This window comes from Salmo salar, chromosome ssa03 (genome assembly GCF_905237065.1).
Source record: "Salmo salar chromosome ssa03, Ssal_v3.1, whole genome shotgun sequence".
Classification (NCBI taxonomy): Eukaryota; Metazoa; Chordata; class Actinopteri; order Salmoniformes; family Salmonidae; genus Salmo; species Salmo salar.
In genome coordinates this window covers 86,990,962-87,013,331 of record NC_059444.1, presented here as the reverse complement: position 1 = coordinate 87,013,331, position 22,370 = coordinate 86,990,962, and the positions used below count along the sequence as shown (strand labels likewise).

The 22,370-nt window shown below is 44.5% G+C and overlaps 1 protein-coding gene across 4 annotated transcripts in view; it reads right to left on the bottom strand.

Moving 5' to 3' along the window:
* Positions 1–955: 955 nt before the first annotated feature.
* LOC106606430 (ubiquitin carboxyl-terminal hydrolase 36) overlaps positions 956–22,370 on the bottom strand; it is a 41,062-nt gene continuing 19,647 nt past the window's right edge. For 2 of the 4 annotated variants that reach the window (XM_045715689.1, XM_045715690.1), the window contains 10 exons: positions 22,166–22,266; positions 21,594–21,777; positions 20,472–20,843; positions 19,941–20,162; positions 10,262–10,392; positions 9,227–9,931; positions 6,124–6,320; positions 5,232–5,423; positions 4,927–5,042; positions 956–4,578 (listed from right to left, as the gene is read on the bottom strand). In XM_045715689.1, the coding sequence (XP_045571645.1) occupies positions 4,447–4,578; positions 4,927–5,042; positions 5,232–5,423; positions 6,124–6,320; positions 9,227–9,931; positions 10,262–10,392; positions 19,941–20,162; positions 20,472–20,843; positions 21,594–21,777; positions 22,166–22,266 (2,352 nt within the window). In that variant the 3' untranslated portion in view covers positions 956–4,446. The remainder of the gene's footprint in view (positions 4,579–4,926; positions 5,043–5,231; positions 5,424–6,123; positions 6,321–9,226; positions 9,932–10,261; positions 10,393–19,940; positions 20,163–20,471; positions 20,844–21,593; positions 21,778–22,165; positions 22,267–22,370) is intronic. The other 2 variants (XM_045715691.1, XM_045715692.1) reach the window with 2 other exon arrangements.

Here is a 22,370-nt window from a genome sequence, read left to right as displayed (position 1 = left end):
TAGGGATGGTATTAGCCAGGTGATGAGCGGTGCCTGGTTTCCTCCAGACGTGACGCTTGGCATTCAGGCCAAAGTGTTCATTCTTGGTTTCATCAGAGCAGAGAATCTTGTTTCTCATGGTCAGTCCTTTAGGTGCCTTTCGGCACACGCCAAGCGAGCAGTCATTTTCCTTTTACTGAGAAGTGGCTTCCGTCTGGCCACTCTACCATAACAGCCTGATTGATGGAGTGCTGCTGAGATGGGTGTCCTTCTGGAAGGTTCTTCCAAGTCCACAGAGGAACTCTGTCAGTGACCATCGGGTTCTTGGTCACCTCTCTGACCAAGGCCCTTCTACCCCGATAGGTAGAGTCTTGGTGGTTCCAAACTTCTTCCATTTAAGAATGAATGATTCCACTGTGTTCTTAGGGAGCTGCAGAAATGTTTTGATACCCTTCCCCAGATCTGTGCCTCGACACAATCCTGTCTCGGAGCTCTACTGACAATTCCTTCAACCTCATGGCTTGGTTTTTGCTCTGACATGCACTATCAACTGTAGGACATTATGTAGACAGATGTGTACCTTTCCAAATCATGTCCAATCAATTGAATTTACCACAGGTGGAGTCCAATGAAGTTGTAGAAACATCAAGGATGATCAATGGAAACAGGATACACCTGAGCTCAATGTCAAGTCTCATAGCAAAGTGTCTGAATACTTATTTTCATAAAGGTATGTTTTTTTTATTATAAATTAGCAAAAATGTCTAAAAACCTGCTTTTGCTTTGTCATTATGGGGTATTGTGTGTAGATTGATGAGGGAAAAATAATTTAATCAATTTGAGAATAAGGCTGTAACGTAACAAAATGTGGACAAAATTAAAATGCAGTCTGATATTCCATTCAGGCTTTTGATGGTTAGTAGAAAATATGAATATTCATATTTTCTACTAACAAAGAAGCAAGACCAGACACCTATTCTCACAAAGTCATAACTTTATTGCACCTGTATAGTTAATTACATTATCCATTTTGGTAAGAGTCACTTTTCATTATGAAATGTCTCTCATTGGTCTGAAAAGGCGGTGCAAAATATAGAACCATCAATGCAAATATGACGTGGATCAGTCACACCAGTATAATGTCCTCGTGTCAGTTTCCTTGAGAATCAAACATGTCCTAAAGTTAATTTCACAGTCAACATGAAACACATTCAATGGAACTGGTGATGAAACCGCTCTCGTACTGTATGACACTACAGTAACAAGATGTCATCGTATGAAACACGCACATATGAACATCCATCTGCAATAAATTAAACTTTCACAATCCCCCACCAACCCAAATACAGATTTCATCCGTATCTTTTATAGCACATTAAAGATTTGTGAAAAGTTTCTTTAAATTATTTAACATTATCAATTAACTATACTGTTTAAGCTGACATCTCTAGAATGAGAGTCAATGGGTGGCTAGAACTAAACTAGCCCCGTACGAATCATCCTGATGTCACAAGCTTGCATTGTGTTTGTGTAGCCGATCAGATCAGGATGGTTTGTACGAGGCTAGGTCGACGCAGGGATGACGGGGAAAGCATGGGAAACACCAGGTGGACTGTACAATCTTCTACACTGGCAAAGCGGTTTTGTTAATTGATTATAATTTATGATCTATTTATCAAAATCGGTGCCCAGATAAAGTGGAAGATCCCATGTTTTCTCCCCCCAACCTCCCCCAAATATACTTGTAGAAAACAGTATCTTCAGGATAAAAATGGTGGTGGTGTGTAATAAAATGTGGACCTGGCTAGAAGGTTGGTTGTACATGAGTGTTGTAAGGTTGGGGGATGGCTGGGTACATCAGGTTCCAGATGACCAGTTAGTTGGACTGTCTGTGGGTGATTTGCATAGAGAGAGTACAGATTGGGACAATGATCATGTACTAATAGCATATACATCAACTTCAAACTAACAATGCCTGGGGCAACATATGTAATCTAGCCTGGCCCCAGATGTCTGTGCTGCATTTCCAAAATGTACAATGGCCATAGGTGTTGGCCAAACCACACAAACAGATCTGGGACCAGCCTACATGTAACTCTTTATCTGGGATAGAACACACAAAGAAAGAACTGTTGGTTCATATGGAGGCCCAAAATGCATTCAGAAAACACATGATGCACAACAAAGCTGAACTCCACTGGTGATGGAGCAATACTAAACAATGGTCAACAACCCAACTTTTAGTTAGAGACCAGGGACCAATGACTTGACATTTTGGGAATAACAAGCAGAAGAGATGAGCAATTAGCTTCACTCATGACCTACTATAGATGTCTAGTGTAGAAAAAAGTTCAAAATTCAACACCCCCACCCAGAATCACACTCATACCCTCTTTCGCAAAACAGAAATGGGACTATTTACCAGAAAGGAGAGCAAATGGATTAGAAAGCAGATGAAACAATGATATGTCTAATACATTAAAAGGTGGATTATGTGGTGTTACAAACAGGCAATGCCTTGATGTTATCGTAACTGTCCCCAACTTGACCTGGAGGTACAGACATCTGCCTATGAACTTTGCAATTAGCTGATGTAGCGGCAATTCATATTCCAGCATCACTTGGTGTTAATCGACCATGACATTTTCTATTCTGACACATCTACCAAATTACATAATATTCAGAACCATCAAATTAAATTCACACAGGAAAGAAAAAAGAAAACTATTAGGGACGCAGAACTGAATATACTGATAAAGGAAACTTCAAATACCACCATCATGCATACATTAATCAAGAAGATTAAACTAAAGATGAGGCCGTTTGTCTGCTTGGGACAGGCCTGTGACTCCTTCCCCCTCCAAATACATGCTTGTAATATAACAGTACAATCAGAACATGTAAATGTCTCAGCAGCAGCCACAGTGGGTCAGTTTTATCAAGTCATGTAGAACATACCAAGGCATTGTGGCAAAGAAATCACACACAATTAGAAAACATAAAACCATAAAAGTATCAATCATTCAAACAAACTAAAAGAGAGGATGGGATTAAAGCAAATCAGTTATCATGGTTTCACGATCTGCGGTCCTGTCCATGTTTCGTATCTTTTAAAGGTGACTTGGTGATTGTGCTGATAGTGATAAGCGCGAGATGGTCACCACACGTCTTCACATAGGGAATAGGCCATATGAGTCAGGAGAACAGTATTCAGAGCATTCACCTGTATTGGCCCATTGTCCTGCAGATCGCCCAGTCTGCAGATCGCCCAGTCTGCAACAGCACAACGGTTGTAACCAGTGGGGTATTACAGGGTAAACGCACGTAAATGCCGTTTACGCATGTTTTTGTATTTTGCCCGAGCGTTTACCCACCATTTGCGGAAAAATGCATTGAACAAATAGGGAGTGTTGTTTTACTCAGCATTACCCACCCATTTTTCTTTTTTTTAACACTAAATCACTGGTCGCAACATTTTAGAATGTTCAGAGAAATAGACTGTGTAGAACAGAATGATTTTCTATAGGAAGTCATTTCAGCTCTATACATTACATTACTATAATTCAAAGTTCTGAATGTTTCGTCCACCTGAACACACGGCTGGGCGAAGAGAGACAAGTGTCTCCCTCATAGGTTTCAATACATTAGGCTGATGGTTAAGGGTTATCTAGCAGACATTATACAAAATCTCTCAGCTCATCCTCACACAGATAAATGCTATATGGTGCATGCCACATCCTTTGATACTAGCTAGAAAATCCCACAACTGTCCCCTAGAGTAGCCCAACCATGTCAAATTCCTAACATGACTTGTTCTGAATTCCTAACATAAATGATATACATGTCATTTTGTCATCTGTGTTATTACCACAGATGGAAGCTCAGCAGCATCACAGTACGGTAAATCCATCATATTCCATGAGCAGCTTGAGCACCATATACTGAACAATATTTTCATATCCATCTGAGACAACGGTGTAGAAGCAATGGTCAACTCATTGTTGCTGAACCCTGGCTGACGATGGTAACATCACAGCTCGTGTTGGTCAGCTCACCAGACTCGGTCATCGAAGGAAGTTCTATACTGAAGAGACTAGCACAGATCAAAGATGGTCATTATCTCTCCCCGAAAGCTGTGTTGTTCTGTCAACTGGCCATGGTCTCTCGTATTGCAATCAGGGTATGAACCGCCAAACAATCAAAAGAGAGTAACATTGTTACAGTGGTGTCACGTGTCGTCACTCCAGCTCAGTTGTACTGTATGTGGCCAAACATCCATTCTGGCTGGCTCTGTGACTGTATCCAAATATCCATTCTGGCTGGCTCAGTGACTGTATCCAAACATCCATTCTGGCTGGCTCTCAGTGACGGTATCCAAAATCCATTCTGGCTGGCTCAGCGACTGTATCCAAACATCCATTCTGGCTGGCTCTGTGACTGTATCCAAACATCCATTCTGGCTGGCTCTCAGTGACGGTATCCAAAGCCGGTCTTCTTAGCGCCGGGTGTGACCGACCACATGCTCCGCCGGTCCTGGATCTTCTGGAAGATATTGCCGCTCCTCCTCTTCTCTCGCTTATACTTTTTCATTTTCTTCACCTGTTCATACACACAAGAAATGTTAAGACCAGAGGTAACAGAGGTAAAATGTGCCGGAACCAGCTAGCGGTGGATTCCAAGGCATGGTTCTAGGAATAGTTAAGCCAGAAGGAGCCCTTCACCCATACTTTAGACGCAGAGCTAACTGGTGCATTCAGTTTCCACTAGGACTCTAGTGGAAGGCTAGGATGTTGCTAAATATCCGCGATAAAACTTTAAACAGCACCCTAAGTAAGTCAAAAACAAGCTACAACTGAGGTATCCCTTTAACATAATGTCTTCTGTTGAAACAATCACTATGTGAAAACAGCTTTCCACAGGCTTGTGTGTCTGTGGGTGCCCTCTCACCTTTCCACTGTCAAAGTCCTCGTCCCACTCGTCAATCACCATGTCGGTTCTGGCATCGCGGGTGTCGTCAATGGCATCCCTACTGATGGCAGATGCCTCTCCCTCCCAGCTGAGGACTGGACACACCCACCCCCCTCAGTCATTACAGCGCTATGCACAACAGAGGTATGAGCTGCTACTGCCATTAGTCTCCCAGAGAGACTTAGCTAGCTACATAAATAACATTGCTACAACTTCATATTACAATTTCTTGACTCCACTAGAGGTAAAGTGCAACCTTGAGAATGTCATGTTCTAGATCTCACCTTGGGTTCCATAGGCTTTGTCCAAAGAGTTCTTCAGGAGCTCCTCAACCACTCCACCACTCCTCTTGCCATCCCAGACCATGGGGGCTGGGCGGGGGACATCCCCAGGCCCACCCTCTACTGCTTCTGCAGCGGGGGCCTTGGAGCGCTTGTAGCCATCCTTAACCTGGCTGTCCCACACGATCACTCCAGCTATGGTGGGGGGGGAAGGAGTAGAGTGAGTTGAAACATTCACAACCAGGTACAACTAAAACCAGATATAAACTAGCTAGTAAAGATAATGGCCCTATAGTTTTATATAATATAATCTTTGAGAACTAACAAGCACCAAAATAAAAGCTCGAGAGTCAGGAAGAAATTAAAATTCCCAAAACAATTAATGTAGCAGCATTTTGTATTATGTTTAAGCAAAAGAACAGCAGTAACTATGACAAAACGCATGGAATCACAGGAAACTTCCAAACTAAAACTATTTCTAAGCTCTATGGAGAAATATGTAGAATTCCAGGAAACGGGCGGAATGTTTTTCCCCAGCTACAACGCCAGGAGGGAGGGCCGTAAACGTACGGGCCGACCGCGCTCATTGCCACGCCCACCCCACCTATGCCCCTTTTTTAATCCAGAAAAAACCTTAACATTTGCAGATGCAACAAAAAGAACAAACATAAAACAAAATAGTGAGTCCTGGGAAATGTAATAATGTATACATAATTTACATAATGCAAAACCAAGATAGAGCCTAATCAAGAGATATTGCCCACAGGAGTTCAAGTCCTGAAACCATATTTGGGTATGAGTTTACAAAAGTTTTGCCAAATAGGTTGTGCAAAAAATGGGTAAGACTGGATTGTTGGCTTCAGTCAATGCAGCAGTGTGTGGTGTGTGGGTCTACCGGTGCTCTCCACAGTGCCCTTCTTAGGAAGGGCCTCCGCTGCTTCAGTGTCGCTCCTCTGGTCGTCAGAGCAACAACGTCTGCTTTCCTCCCACTGTTTCACCTCTTCTTTTAGCCTGCACTTCTTCTTTAACTTCTTTGGCGCAGTAGAATCCCCAGCGCCGTTTTCAACAACCGTGTCCTTCGTCCCAGAACTGCTGTACAAAAAAATATATTTATATTTTCAACGTGTCAATGTGCAAAGAAACTGGACATTTGGTTGTACTTTCTCCTATACCTCCCATGTAAGAATCCATATTGGTCAGGGTAGGTTTGACCCAGTGATACATGCTATATGTTGCTTCCAATACATTTAGCTATTATCTTGGCATCAAAGCCTTAAGATATCTATCCATCTATCTATCTATACTGCTCAAAAAAATAAAGGGAACACTTAAACACAATGTAACTCCAAGTCAATCACACTTCTGTGAAATCAAACTGCCCACTTAGGAAGCAACACTGATTGACAATAAATTTCACATGTTGTTGTGCAAATGGAATAGACAACAGGTGGAAATTATAGGCAATTAGCAAGACACCGCCAATAAAGGAGTGGTTCTGCAGGTGGTAACCACAGACCACTTCTCAGTTCCTATGCTTCCCGGCTGATGTTTTGGTCACTTTTGAATGCTGGCGGTGCTTTCACTCTAGTGGTAGCATGAGATGGAGTCTACAACCCACACCAGTGGCTCAGGTAGTGCAGCTCATCCAGGATGGCACATCAATGCGAGCTGTGGCAAGAAGGTTTGCTGTGTCTGTCAGCGTAGTGTCCAGAGCATGGAGGCGCTACCAGGAGACAGGCCAGTACATCAGGAGACGTGGAGGAGGCCGTAGGAGGGCAACAACCCAGCAGCAGGACCGCTACCTCCGCCTTGGTGCAAGGAGGAGCACTGCCAGAGCCCTGCAAAATGACCTCCAGCAGGCCACAAATGTGCATGTGTCTGCTCAAACGGTCAGAAACAGACTCCATGAGGGCCCGACGTCCACAGGTGGGGGTTGTGCTTATAGCCCAACACCGTGCAGGACGTTTGGCATTTGCCAGAGAACACCAAGATTGGCAAATTCGCCACTGGCGCCCTGTGCTCTTCACAGATGAAAGCAGGTTCACACTGAGCACATGTGACAGACGTGACAGTCTGGAGACGCAGTGGAGAACATTCTGCTGCCTGCAACATCCTCCAGCATGACCGGTTTGGCGGTGGGTCAGTCATGGTGTGGGGTGGCATTTCTTTGGGGGGCCGCACAGCCCTCCATGTGCTCGCCAGAGGTAGCCTGACTGCCATTAGGTACCGAGATGAGATCCTCAGACCCCTTGTGAGACCATATGCTGGTGCGGTTGGCCCTGGGTTCCTCCTAATGCAAGACAATGCTAGACCTCATGTGGCTGGAGTGTGTCAGCAGTTCCTGCAAGAGGAAGGCATTGATGCTATGGACTGGCCCGCCCGTTCCCCAGACCTGAATCCAATTGAGCACATCTGGGACATCATGTCTCGCTCCATCCACCAACGCCACGGTGCACCACACTGTCCAGGAGTCGGCGGATGCTTTAGTCCAGGTCTGGGAGGAGATCCCTCAGGAGACCATCTGCCACCTCATCAGGAGCATGCCCAGGCGTTGTAGGGAGGTCATACAGGCACGTGGAGGCCACACACACTACTGAGCGTCATTTTGACTTGTTTTATGGACATTACATCAAAGTTGGATCAGCCTGTAGTGTGGTTTTCCACTTTCATTTTTAGTGTGACTCCAAATCCAGACCTCCATGGGTGGATAAATTGGATTTCCATTGATTATTTTTGTGTGATTTTGTTGTCAGCACATTCAACTATGTAAAGATAAAAGTATTTAATAAGATTATTTCATTCATTCAGATCTAGGATGTGTTATTTTAGTGTTCCCTTTATTTTTTTGAGCAGTGTATTTTAGTACCAGTCAAAAGTTTGGACATCTACTCACTCCAGGGATTTTCTTTATTTCTACATCGTAAAATAGTGAATGCATTAAAACTATGAAATAACAAATATGTAATCATGTAGTAACCACAAAATAAAAAATTTAATTAAATTGTTAAATCTTTTTTGGGGGGGGATTTGACTCTTCAAAGTAGCCACCCTTTGCCTTGATGACAGCTTTGCATACTCTTGGCATTCTCTCAACCAGCTTTATGAGGTAGTCACCTGGAATGCATTTCAATTAACAGGTGTGCCTTGTTAAAAGTTACATTTGTGGAATATCTTTTCTCAATGTGTTTGAGCCAATCAGTTTTGTTGTGACAAGGTAGGGGTGGCATACAGAAGACAGCCCTGTTTGGTAAAACACCAAGTCCATATTATGGCAAGAACAACTGAAATAAGTAAAGAGAAACAGTCCATCATTACTTTAAGACATGAAGGTCAGTCAATCAGAAACATTAAGAACTTTTACAGTTTCTTAAAGTGCAGTCGCAAAAACCACTATGAAACTGGCTCTCATGAGGACCGCCACAGGAAAGGAAGACCCAGAGTTACCTCTGCTGCAGAGGATAAGTTCATTTGAGTTACCAGCCTCAGAAATTGCAGCCCAAATAAATGCTTCAGAGTTCAAGTAACAGACACATCTCAACATCAACTGTACAGAGGAGACCGTGAAACAGGTCTTCATGGTCGAATTGCTGCAAAGAAACCACTACTAAAGGACACCAATAAGAAGAAGAGACTTGCTTAGGCCAAGAAACACAGCAATGGATGGCTAATTTGAAGAAGCACAAATATATTTAGATATGTTAAAAAAAAAATTGGGGTTACTACATGATTCCATATGTGTTATTTCATAGTTTTGATGTCTTCACTATTATTCTACAATGTAGAAAATAGTCAAAATAAAGAATCCCTTGAATGAGTAGGTGTGTCCAAACTTTTCACTGGTAGTGTATGTATTATTTACTTTTTGATGCGTTGGACCTTTTAACTGAAATGTTTACTGCTGCAGGTCTAAAGCTACATGACCAGACAGACAAATAATAGTACTCTGTAATGCATGTAACGTTTCTAGCGAGAATATCACAATAACATTTCAAAGTGACCTTTCTGAAACAGAACATGTTGATGTTGCTTCCTCCGGTCCCTCCTCCAATCTCCTTTTCTTCTTCCTCCTCCTCCTCTTCATCATCATCGTCACAGTGTCCATACTCTGCTCTCCTTGATTGGCATCACACTGGAGAACCACTGGAACCAACTGGAGCCTACTCTCAGGCTGGGGATGGGGCTGCTTTGGTTGTTCCAGGGCTCTTTTGTCAGGGGGGCTGAGTCGCCATGATCCCCCCTGACACCAGTCCTCCTCTTGGGCCGGCGGTGAAGCCTCCAGATGAGACTGGACCCTTTCCCTGTGGTTCTCGGCTGTATCTCCATCCTCTTCCTCCCGCTTCCTCTTCTTTCTCCTTTTCCTCCTCTTCCTCTCACTGGCCGGTTCAATCAGTTCGGGCTCAGCGGGGATGTCTGGGATGATGGAGGCCGGTGCTGGCTCTCGCTCTCCGCCTTCCATCTCAGAGTGACGCCGCTTCTTCTTTTTCTTCTTTAAGGAGGTGGTGGAACTGCTTGGGCCAGGCTCTGACAGACTGGGGGTCTGGGTAGGTTTAGGGCTCTTTGGAAGGTGGGTCTGAAGCCCATTGGTTTTTGGAGAGAGGGTGGAGGTTGATTTCTGGGGACTCTGATGCTTAGATGGGATGCCTGAGTGGACATGGTGGGCTGCGGGTGGAGATTGCAGTTTGGGTGAATGGAATGGACCAACCCTGAGAGGGGAACGAGAAGAAAATGTTCAAGAACAAAATTGGAGAATTTCAAACCATCCAGCAAAATATTGAACACAATGTATAGTCTTGTGTGTTGTTTCAAAGTTGACCAATGGGACAGTAAACCAGTGAGAACTGGGTGATCTTCAGTAGAGCATACTGTAACAAACTGCTTTGAAATGGAAACAGAATGCAGTGTTTCTAAATTGGACAAATTCAGGTAGTACCACCCTGTTTTACTCAGTTTAATATAGTTCTCCTGTTTGTGCCTAACTGTACACAATGCCGTGTACGGTCTGTTGAAGGGGGGGGGGGGGGGGCGGGTCGTACCTGTGACTGTGAGTGGGTGAGGTGGAGGTGAGGTTGTTAAGTTGAGAAGGATGCGTGCGGTCACTGGACGGATGGCGTGGCAGGTGGGGGTGTTGAGCCTCAGTGCTGCTCGGACTCCGGCTGCGACTGGCCTGCAGTTATCGACAAAAATAAAAACTTGGTGGTCTAAAAGAAAATTGCCATGAACGTGACAAAAAAAGGAGGGATGATCAAATAAGGAGGAAGGAATCATTGTAAAGACGGATGGAAGAACAAATTAACAAGGGAGAGAGAAAAACAGGAGAGGATGGTATGACAGAGAAGAGTTAGAAATGGTTAGAAGAAAATAATTGGAACTAAAAGAGACAAAACATTGTAAAAAGAGGCAACTACTAATACAGGGCTGTCTAACCCTTCCTGGAGAGATGCTGTCCTGTAGGTTTTCAATTCAACCCCAGTTGTTACTAACCTGATTCAGCTCATCAACAAGCTAATTATTAGAATCAGGTGTGCTAGATTATGGTTGGAGTGAAACCCTACAGGACAGTATCTCTCCAAGAACAAGGCTGGAGAGACCTGTACTGGACTATGTGGTTGGTTAGACAGGAGAATAGGAACACAGACAGTGTACTAGTCCTGCATAGGGCTGGGCGGTATATGATATTTTACTACACACACACACACACACACACACACACACACACACACACACACACACACACACACACACACACACACACACACACACACAGGTATTGATGCATGGAGCAGTTTGAGTTTTTACCTTCTATAACCATTTCCATGATTGGTTTGTTAAATGTGGTACACAACTCCAGCACGTATAATGTTTACTCCTTTTGCTACTTGAGTTTAATACTAATGGTGACGGAAGAGATGGCTGCCATTTTACGGGCTCCAAACCAATTTGCATTATTTGTAACTTATTTTGTACATAATAATGTTTCTGCCACCGTCTCGTATGGCCGAAAAGAGCTTCTGGATATCAGAACAGCGATTACTCACCTCATACTGGACAAAGGTATTTTTTTCATTAACGAGGCGGACACGAAGGATTTACTTCAGACACCCGACAAGGCCCAAATCCCCGTCATTCGCATGAAGAAGAGACAGAGATATAGGGGTCATAGGTTGGGGGGTGCCTTGTAATAATCCGACGAGTGGGTAACCCGCCTCTATCATCAGTCCTATTTTCCAACGTGCAATCATTGGATAATAAACTGGATTAATTCCAATCAAGACTATCCTACCAACAGGAGATTAAACTTTAATATCTTATGTTTCACTGAGTTGTGGATGAACGACGAAATGGTAACAAATAAAATGTTATTAGTCACATGCGCCCAATACAACAGGTGTAGACCTTACATAGAGCTGGCTGAGTTTTCCGTGCATCGGCAAGATAGAACAGCTGCCTCCGTTAAGACAAGTGGTGGACGTCTGTCTATTTGTCAATAACAGCTGGTGCACGGAATCTAATATTAATGAAGACTCAATGTGTGACGACCCTCCCTCTCTGTCTGCCGTATTCTCTCTGTTCTTGTTTCCTTGTTAGGATGCCGGTGGGCGGAGTTGGAAGGGTCGTCAGCTAAATGGGAAGCACCTGGGCCCGGCTGTGTCCCAGGATAAAGAGACCTCTTCCACAGTCATTGGGGAAGACTCTCTCCATGCAGACACCTTGTTGTTTTTGGTTGTGGTAGCTAATAAATATATATTTTTGATACTCCTCGTCTCCACGTTGTCTCCCTTTTGTTGCGAACTCTGAGCCGGTTCGTAACAAGTGGGGGCTCGTCCGGGATCTTGAACTTGTGTTTGGGAGAAAACGTGGAAGTATGTTAAATTGAGGTGCTTTGTTTGTTAGTTTGAGTTTGGTGCTCAGTATTGGTTGCCTTTGTTTGTTTGGTTTGTGTGCTGTGTTGGAGAGAATACATTGGTTAGTTTCCAGGCCCCTGCCTAGCCTGGAAACGCTTGTTCTACTTGCTGTTGGGACGTTGGTCTGAGGAGGTCTGAGGAGGTGAGTACAATCAGCTGTGTACCTTGGTGGGAGATTTGGATAGGGTAGTGAAACTTACTACCCGGAGCTATAACCTTTTTCCCCTGATAGGCTTAGCGACGTGTTTCATTTTTGGAATATGTTGGGCATTGTTAATGTTTGTTATTTTTGTGTGGTGTCTGTGGACTGAGCAGTTGTCTCGGGGGCACATCCGTGGCTTGGTGGAATCTACCAGCGTGCTGGGGGGTTACTTCCTTGCCAGCGGGCTACAGTGCATAATTACCCACCGCAAATCTGCATGAAGACTAGGGTTGAGTTATTGTAGATTTTGGGGAAGCTCCATTTCTCATCTCTTTTCTGTGGTGCCCGGTGTGATTGTATTTTCTCTTGTTGTGGTCTGGTGTGCTCAGTAGAGGTGTTGAGTGAGAATTTTTTTGACTATGGCGTCTAATGTAGACGAGTTCATTCGCTTTCCATCAAAGGAACTGTTAGATGTATGTACTAAAGAACAGCTGTTGAAGGTTGCTGAACACTACAAAGTTGAAATTAGTGATAAACGCCTAAAAAAATTCTATTAGGTTAATATTGAAGGCCAATTTGATGGAGAGTGGTATTCTTGATGATACCACTGGGGCAGCCTCTGCTGAGGACTCGCCGTCTCCCCGATATGTTACAATTACCGCTCCATCGGTTAGTCCTAGTAGTCTTCTTTTTGAACAGCAGAAAGAGCTGCTTCTGTTACAGCTAGAGCACGATCGTGTAAAATATGAGAAGGAATTGGAATTTAAACAGGATATGGAGCGTGCTAAAATCAACCTGCAACAAGAGCGACTAGAGTTGGTTAGGGAAGGAAAGCTCTCAGGGGAGAGTTTGCTCTGGGAAGGTGACGCAGATTTACTTAGGAGTCGTTCCTCTTTTGGGCGTGCCCCGGACACATTTGACATTGTTGGGAATTTACGGTTGTTGCCTCAGTTTAATGAAAAGGACCCTGAGACATTCTTTTCGTTGTTTGAGCGTGTTGCTGACGCTAGGTTGTTGGCCTGATTCTGACCGCACTTTAATGTTGCAGTGTGTGCTGACTGGTAAAGCGCAGGAAGCATATTCAGCTCTTAGTGTAGCCGACAGTGTCAGTTATTATAAGGTTAAAATGGCGGTGTTACAGATTTACGAATTGGTTCCTGAGGCTTACCGCCAATGATTTAGAACTTTAAAAAGGGATGATAAGCAGACTCATGTTGAGTTTGCGCGAAAATTATCTTCACAGTTTAATCGCTGGTGTTCCGCCTCTGCGGTTATGACTTTAAGGGCTGTGTGATCTGATTATGCTAGAGCAATTTAAGGACACAATCCCTGATCATATAGCGACGTATATTAAAGAACGAAAAGTAAAGACTGTCGCTGAAGCTGCGGTTTTGGCGGACGAATATGTTTTGACTCACAAAAGTGTTTTTGTAGAACCCTGTACTTGGAGTGAGTGGGGGCGTTCGGAGAGATTTGGGCCTCGCTCACCGAGATACTCTGGTTCACGGGCAGAGTTTTAGTCAACTAGGGTTGAGCCTGACTCCCGTGGTAAAACTGACTTTGGTCAAGAGTGTCACTACTGTCAAGGCTCAGGTCATTGGAAAAACGAATGTCCGGTTCTCAGGTCTAGGGGTAAATTCAGTACGTGTGTTAACGTTAAATCTAGGCCTCACGGCGTTAGCTGCGTCTGTTCCACATCAGTTTACTCCTGACACATTGTCTCAGGCCCAGGGGCATGTGAAAGTCCATATTGACCCAGGCTATTTACCTTTCATTACGGAGGGTTTTGTGTCTATGTTAGGAAGTAAGAACCTAGTGCCAGTGAAGATCCTACGAGACACAGGTGCCTCGGAATCGTTTGTGTTGGAATCTGTGTTACCTTTCTCTGCTGAGACTGATTCTGGGAATAGTGTTCTAATTAGGGGAATAGGTTTGAACAATCTGTCAGTTCCATTGCATAAACTGATATTGGATTGTGGACTGGTGAAAGGTGAGGTTGTTGTGGGGGTGCGTCCTTCGTTGCCTATTGAGGGTATCGACGTTATCCTTGGGAATAACTTGGCTGGTGAGCGTGTGTGGCCTGTCCTGTTTCCAACTCTAGTGGTTTCCACTAAACCGTCAATTGTAGGGATTCCTGATGAGAGTGCGCAGAGTTTCCCAGCGGTGTTTTCTGCGGGTGCAGTGACGCGGTCTATGAGCCATGGTGACCTGGTCCCTGCTCCGGTAAATGATAATACCACAAAGAAGTCTCTCACTGTTTTCCCTGTTATCCCGTTATCTGTATTCCGCTCCGATCTAATCAATGCGCCACGGACTGACCCCACATTAGAAGAGTTGCGTGACCAAATTGTGCCTGTGGAACAGTTGGGAGATGTCGCACATGGTTATTTTCTCCAAGAGGATGTTCTGATTAGAAAGTGGGAGTCTACAGAGGATGGTAAACCTGTTCGTTTGGCTGATACCGTTACTTCCCTTGGTTCTTGTAATGCTAGGTCTGTGCATGAGGACGAAAATGTTCCTGGTCCCGATGATTGCATACTGCAGGGTAGATTGAAAAATTCAGAGACACTGGATATTTTGGATAGCCCTTTTACTCAGCTACCCGTTGATGGGCGGAAAGAGCTGGTTGGTCTGATTCGGAAAATTCCAGGTTTGTTTTCTGTGACACCTACACGTACAAACTTGATAGAGCATGATATTGACATTGGAGATGCTGACCCCATTCGTCAGCGGTTCTATAGAGTCTCTATAGAGAAACTGCGTTGTCTGGATGCTGAGGTCAGGTACATGCTGGAGAGTAAGATAGCAGAGCCTTCTTTCTCCAGTTGGGCTTCTCCCTGTATCTTGGTCAGTAAACCGGTTGGAACGGACCACCGTAAAGTAAACGGAGTCACTAAGCCAGATTAATTTCCTCTTCCTCGGATGGAGGACTGCGTTGATTAAGTCGGCGCAGCTAAGTTTGTGAGCAAATTTGACCTGTTATTGTGCTATTGGCAGGTGCCACTGACGAGTAGGGCACATAAAATGTTTGCCTTTATTACACCCTCTGGTCTGTACTCGTATTTGGTTATGAGTTTAGTGACTATGAATCGTTGGAGTGACTATGAATCGTTGGAGTGACTATGAATCGTTGGAGTGACTATGAATCGTTGGAGTCACTATGAATCATTGGAGTGACTGAATCGTTGGGAAATGACAACCGTTGAGAAATGACTATGAACCGTTGGGAGATGTTGTTTGCGTTTGTAGCTGATGTGGTCTCTTGTGCGCCCTGTTCCTGAGTGTTATGTGACTGACCATTGTTTGGTTTTGTCATGTTCTAACTTTCCTGTCTGGTCCCTCCTGGTCTTGTGTTCTCCTTTCCTCTTAAATGTTGCTTCCTGTGCACAAAGGTTGCTGAGGTCTGGGGAGAAGGAGGTTGGCTGGGGCAAGTGGAAAGTGAACATGTAACCTCTCGTCAATTTGGGACGCAGAGGCTGGTACGTTGTTCAGGGGCCCTTGTTGGTCCCCGGTTTTATGGGGGGGTGTGTGACGACCCTCCCTCTCTGTCTGCCGTATTCTCTCTGTTCTTGTTTCCTTGTTAGGATGCCGGTGGGCGGAGTTGGAAGGGTCGTCAGCTAAATGGGAAGCACCTGGGCCCGGCTGTGTCCCAGGATAAAGAGACCTCTTCCACAGTCATTGGGGAAGACTCTCTCCATGCAGACACCTTGTTGTTTTTGGTTGTGGTAGCTAATAAATATATATTTTTGATACTCGTCTCCACGTTGTCTCCCTTTTGTTGCGAACTCTGAGCCGGTTCGTAACACAATGTTTTGCTCGACTGAGGTAGAGTATCTCATTATAAACGGTTGACCACACTATCTATATTTTTCGTAGCTGTCCATTTACCACCACAAACCAATTCTGGCAATAAGACCGCACTCAATGAGCTGTATAAGGCCATAAGCAAACAAGAAAATCCTCATCCAGAGGCGATGCTCCTAGTGGCCGGGGACTTTAATGCAGGGAAACTTAAATCCATTTTACCTAATTTTCTACCAGCATGTTATATGTGCAACCAGAGGAAAACTATATAGACTATAGACCACCTTTACTCCACACACAGAAACGCGTACAAAGCTCTTCCTCGCCCTCCATTTGGCAAATCTGACCATAACTCTATGCTCCTGATTCCTGCTTACAAGCAAAAATGAAAGCAGGAAGCACCAGTGACTCGCTCAATACGGAAGTGGTCAGATGACGCAGATGCTAAGCAACAGGACTTTTTTGCTAGCACAGACTGGAATATGTTCCGGGAGTCTTCCTATGGCATTGGCGTATACCACATCAGTCCCCTGCTTCATCAATAAGTGCATCGATGACGTCGTCCCCACAGTGACCGTACATACATAAATATCCCAACCAGAAGCCATGGATTACAGGCAACATACGCACTGAGCTAAATGGTAGAGCTGCCGCTTTCAAGGAGCGGGACTCTAACCCGGAAGCTTATAAGAAATACCGCTATGCCCTCCGACGAACGATCACAGGCAAAGAAAGCATCAATACAGTACTATGATTGAATCCTATTACACTGGCTCCGACACTCGTCGGATGTGGCAGGGCTTGCAAACTATTAAGGACTGCAATGGGAAGCACAGCCATGAGTTGCCCAGTGACACAAGCCTACCAGACAAGCTAAATGACTTCTACGAGCACCTCGAGACAAGCAACACTGAAGCATGCATGAGAACACCAGCTGTTCTGGACTACTATGATCACACTCACCGCAGTCGTTGTGAGTAAGACCTTTAAACAGGTCAACATTCACATGGCCACGGGGCCAGACGGATTGCCAGGACGTGTACTCCGAGAATGTGCTAACCAACAGGCAAGTGGCTTCACTGACATATTCAACCTGACCGGGTCTGCAATAACTGCATGTTTCAAGCAGACCACCATAGCCCCTGTGCCCAAGAACACCAAGGTAACCTGCCTAAATGACTATCGATCTGTAGCACTCACGTCTGTAGTCATGAAGTGCTTTGAAAGGCTGATAACGGCTCACATCAACACCATTATCCCAGAAACCCTAGACCCACTCCAATTTGCATACCGCCCCAACAGATCCGCAGATGACAATCTATTGCACGCCACACCGCCCTTTCGCACCTGGACAAAAGGAACACCTACGTGAGAATGCCATTTGTTGACTACAACACCCTCAAAGCTCACCACTAAGCTAAGGACCTTGGGAATAGTCACTTTACCTCAACTATCCTGTGCCCCCGCACATTGACTCTGTCCCGTTACCCCCTGTACATAGCCTCATTACTGTTATTTTATTGTTGCTCTTTAATTACTTGTTTTTTCTATTTTTCATGTTTATATTTGTTTACTTCAGTTTATTTAGTAAATCATTTAAGATTTTTTCTTAACGGCATTGTTGGTTAAGGGCTTGAAATTAAGCATTTCACTGTAAGGTCAGCATGTGGCAAAATATGATTTGGGTCATCCCCCCCTTGCTGCTCAGACTGCTGCCAACCACACCAAGCCCTGAACTCAAGGACAGCAGTTGCTCGACCACAGAGTCACGAGAACTTTCTCGCCATTCACTTTGCATGGTCAGATATAACAATGTTGGTGACATGCTGCTGTCCACAAGTGTTATATACACTATTCGTTTGTGTATCTTACTGTCTGCAAACTACAATCTGTTAGTTTGTCTTTTCTTAGCAAGGTGTTGCTTAAATAATTTGTTAGCCGCTAATGCTAAATCGCTAGTTAGCTGGCTAGCTAGCTAAATGTAGAAGAGCAAACGTAGCTAGCTAATACTGACTAGTACCAGTGCATGCCTAGATAAGGTACCGTTGCACAAAAATGCTTATCAGAGAGGAATAGGCGATGCATGAATATGTTAGCTAGCTAGCTACATGAAGTAAGAACATCTAATTAGGGTCACCAGGAAACACTGACTAACTTGTTCCTACCCTGTAAATAATTCCTCCCTGGTTGATTCATTCATTGTCATGTCATAACAACGTATTCAAGGTGCTGCCCACTATATTACAACTACTATATTCCAACAGTTCACCAATTAACTAGGCCTATATTATTTGCCCATATCATGCTGCGTGGCACAATGTGGAGTTGGATTGAATGGTATAAATGGAGAAATTGAAATCACTTATAATTTGTGTTGCTACCCTAGAGTCATCAACTACTCAAAGCATATTTAGATCTTTTATTTTTTTAACAATTATTCATAAAATACTGTAAAAATGATATTTTGTCCATATCGCCCAGCCCTAGTCTTACAGTAGACTAGCTGGTTGGTTTGATAGAACAGGAACACAGTGTACTAGCTTTACAGTAGACTACAACAGATCCAATACAATACAATCAATTTGATAGGATAAAAGCAAACACCTTATTTTAAGAGTTAGGGATAGAGGTGAAGGAAGGCAGCAGGCAACAAGGCAAAGACCAGGGAAAGCAGCTGTATTGCTGATAGACTATAAATAGGGCCCTGTGTTTTGGTTGATCATGTCATATGACCTGGATTTTAACCTTTATTTTAAGCCTTTTCCAGAACTTAGAATTAGACCAAAAATGTACACAATTGTCTGAGGATGGTGCTGGACCATCTGACATAAAAATAAAAAGGATACAGTTTGATGAAACAGCTTTAAATAAAAAATTAAAAGGTTGAACTATATGTCATGTGACATGATTAACCAAAAGACAGGGCCCTAATTATACAGACTAGTAAACTATGATTAAGCATAGCCTATTTTCCAGTGCCGCGCCACCTGTGGGAGCCAGTGCTTACTTGCACCAGAAAGCTTTAAAAACAGACGCAACATACTACTTCCTGTTACACCTGCGACAAAGATCCAACGTCAATCTGAGACTGGCAAATTTATCCACAAGGCGTTTACAATCAGAGACAAGGTGTCTTCGTTTTAAATCGAACACAAACCTCTCTCGCAGTAGTCAGTACTGGCTTGCCCAGACAGTGCTGTTGTGGCTAACATGCTGACCAGACCAGACACGTCTCATGTGCGAGCATTGCAAAATAAATGTATACATGCATTCCATCATTGCACCCACACTGCTCGCGAGCGTCTGCGCAGCCAGGCGCTAAAATAGAAACGTGTTCTAATTGTGACGCTCGACACGCTTCAAGTCCTGCCTCTCCCATCTCCTCATTGGTTTTTAGGAACATATACCCACGTGGGTGACTGAAAGATTCACTGAGGTCCACACTCCAGTTGGTTGTGGTAAAGCACCTTAAAGTTAATTGCCAACCGCCATATAAAGTCCAAAGAAAAAAGAGGCCTGACGGAAGGAGAGATGACTAGAAATGAATTTGGTTTACCGTTCTATCGGTGGATTAATTGTCGGAGTAGAGGACTTTGGGTTGTTATTTTACCTGAAACGCACAATGTTGATATCCCAGGACAAATTAGCTATCAATAGCACACTAGCTAGCTAAATTGCCATAATGGTTTAATGCTTTTCGAATGGTCCCCAAATGAATAATTGGTTGAGAGTTTGTTTAGCTATTTCAACCTCCGAGTCCTGATCGCATCAGGTGTCAGTGTATAAAAATCAACTTGCGCGTTCTGGTCAGCAAGTAAGCGGCTACTGAGGCTACTGAGCCATTCACGGTGCTGCTAGTCTCACCTTCTTGGCCGAGAGGGCCAATTTCTTGGCGGGCGGGGGAGACGTGGTGCTGGTGGGTGAAGATGTGACGTTGTTGAGGGCCAGGGGTTTTAGCTTGACGGTCTTCTGCTCCTCCGTGCCCACGCGCTCCACACTCCCGGCAGGGGAGGCCATGCCGTTCGAGACGTTCCTTGGGGGGGTGGACGTCCCACCAACCGGCGCACTTTTGGTACCCATGGAATCCTGGATGACAATAGCAAGCATTTGGTTCTGATGAATAAGATGACCAAAAACCAATGACAGACAAACTGACCATCTTATATCTGTATGGTAAATCCAGTATAACATTAACATGACTGGGCTAAAGAGTAATGGGAACTATTACATTCTGAGTGAGGGAAGTACATGTAAATAAGACAACGTGCATATCTCAAACATGCACATTTTCCTCCTGTATGTGACCTCAATTATATAAGGGTACATTTTGTGCAGTTATAGTAGACAGACTGCCCGTCCAATAAAATTCATAATATATTAGAACTAGTGCTGTACCTTTGAGTCGGAGGTGTCTGCCGAGGAGGAGTCTGACAAGGACTTGAGTGAGGTAGATGCGGCCAGGCCCCTGCTCCCTTGGTTCCCGTGCCTCCGGTCTCCGCCGTCCGACCTGCTGCCCACACCGTTGGAGGAGGGGGCGGGGGTGCTGCTGCGCACCTGGGGCTGCTGAGGAGGACAGGGCTTCTTCAGCTTCTTGAAGGGCTCCTCGATCAGCATGGGTCCGCCGGGTATCCTGGTGGGGGCGTGGGACGACGTCCCATTGGACATCTTGTTGGGCTGCTGGGAGCCATTGGCGCCGTTCCTAGACACGGGTATGCCCAGGCCGCCCTCTACGGACTGGATCTTACGCAGCTGGAAAGGGTCCAGTTTCTGCAGTGAAAGAGACATGTTTCAATGACCAAGCCTTGGGACAACACTCCATACAAGACACCCAGGAGGCGATACAAAGTCCCCAGGTTCAGAACAAAGAGGTAGAGCCCGCTTCATCTCATGAGCCATCAAATCAAATTTCATTTGTCACATTTGCCAAATACAACAGTGAAATGCTTATTTACAATGCTTACATCAAGCTACTGAACAGTGGTATAATGTATATTACATGGTGTAAGGCCCGCTTCATCTCATCAGCCATCAGGCTACTGAACAGTGGCATAATGCATATTATTAACTGGGTGGTTCGAGCCCTGAATGCTGATTGGCTGACAGCCGTGGTATATCGGACCGTATACCACGGGTATAACAAAATGTGTATTTTTTTACTGCTCTAATTACGTTGGTAACCAGTTTATAATAGCAACAAGGCACCTCGGGTTTGTGGTGTATGGTGAATATACCACGGCTAAAGGCTGTGTCCAGGCACTCCACGGTGTGTCGTGCTTTAGAACAGCCCTTAGCCGTGGTATATTAGCCATATACCACACGCCCTCAAGCCTTAATGCTTAATTATAGTCTAAGGACAGCCTCATCTCATCAGCCATCAGGCTACTGAACAGTGGTATATTACATTATTTAAGGACAGTATAGTTCATGTGTCCTTATTTGAACCGTTCTGTATTGTATTGATTTCCATGCAAATGGACAATAAAAGTATCACATCGAAGGCAGCAAGTCTTTTCATACCGTATTGCTTTCAAACATTCTGATGATGGACCGTTCTGCCAGCCTGTCCCATACCTTGGTGACCTGCGGAGACGACAGGGGCCTGTTGAGGTTGGTCTTCCTGAACTGCTCTGACGTCGCTACGTTCTTCCCCATTCCCTGCTTGGTGATCTGGCCATCCACGTTCTTCTTGGTCTCTGGGATCCTAATGGGCAAAGAGCAGGTATGGTCAATATGTATGGTTACTAACTACTACTGCAATCAGTCGCTAGTAACCATCCGACCAGCAATAGATACTTGAGCTATGCTTGATCTAGCTTGCCATGTAGAATGGAACCAATGGAATAGTTCTAACAGTTGGTAGATCATGCCGCTTGCAACACCAGGGTTGTTGGTTCGATTCCCACGGGGGACCAGCTACTGTAAGTTAAGCTACTGTCTGTTAAATGACTCAAATGTCATGTAAAACGTAACAGAGTAAACTCTAAGCTAAACACTTTCAGGGCTCACTTGAAAAAGGTCTCAATGTAAAAGGTATTTTTCAGACATCTGTATTTGACCCAGGTCTGGTAACTCTATTGTTAAAGTCTTACCTCAGGTAGAATAGGACGTAGGCTTGCTGATTGAGGACTACTTTGATGTTACTGGAATGGACCATCGAGTCATTCATCTGGTACCATTGCCCGTTGCTGGCCTGTGAAGACAGCGGAAATTTAAATGGGCTTTTCTAAATAAAGTGAAGGGACATCCCACAGTAGAGACTAAACAGAGATTAACAGGATAACAAACATACTGTTC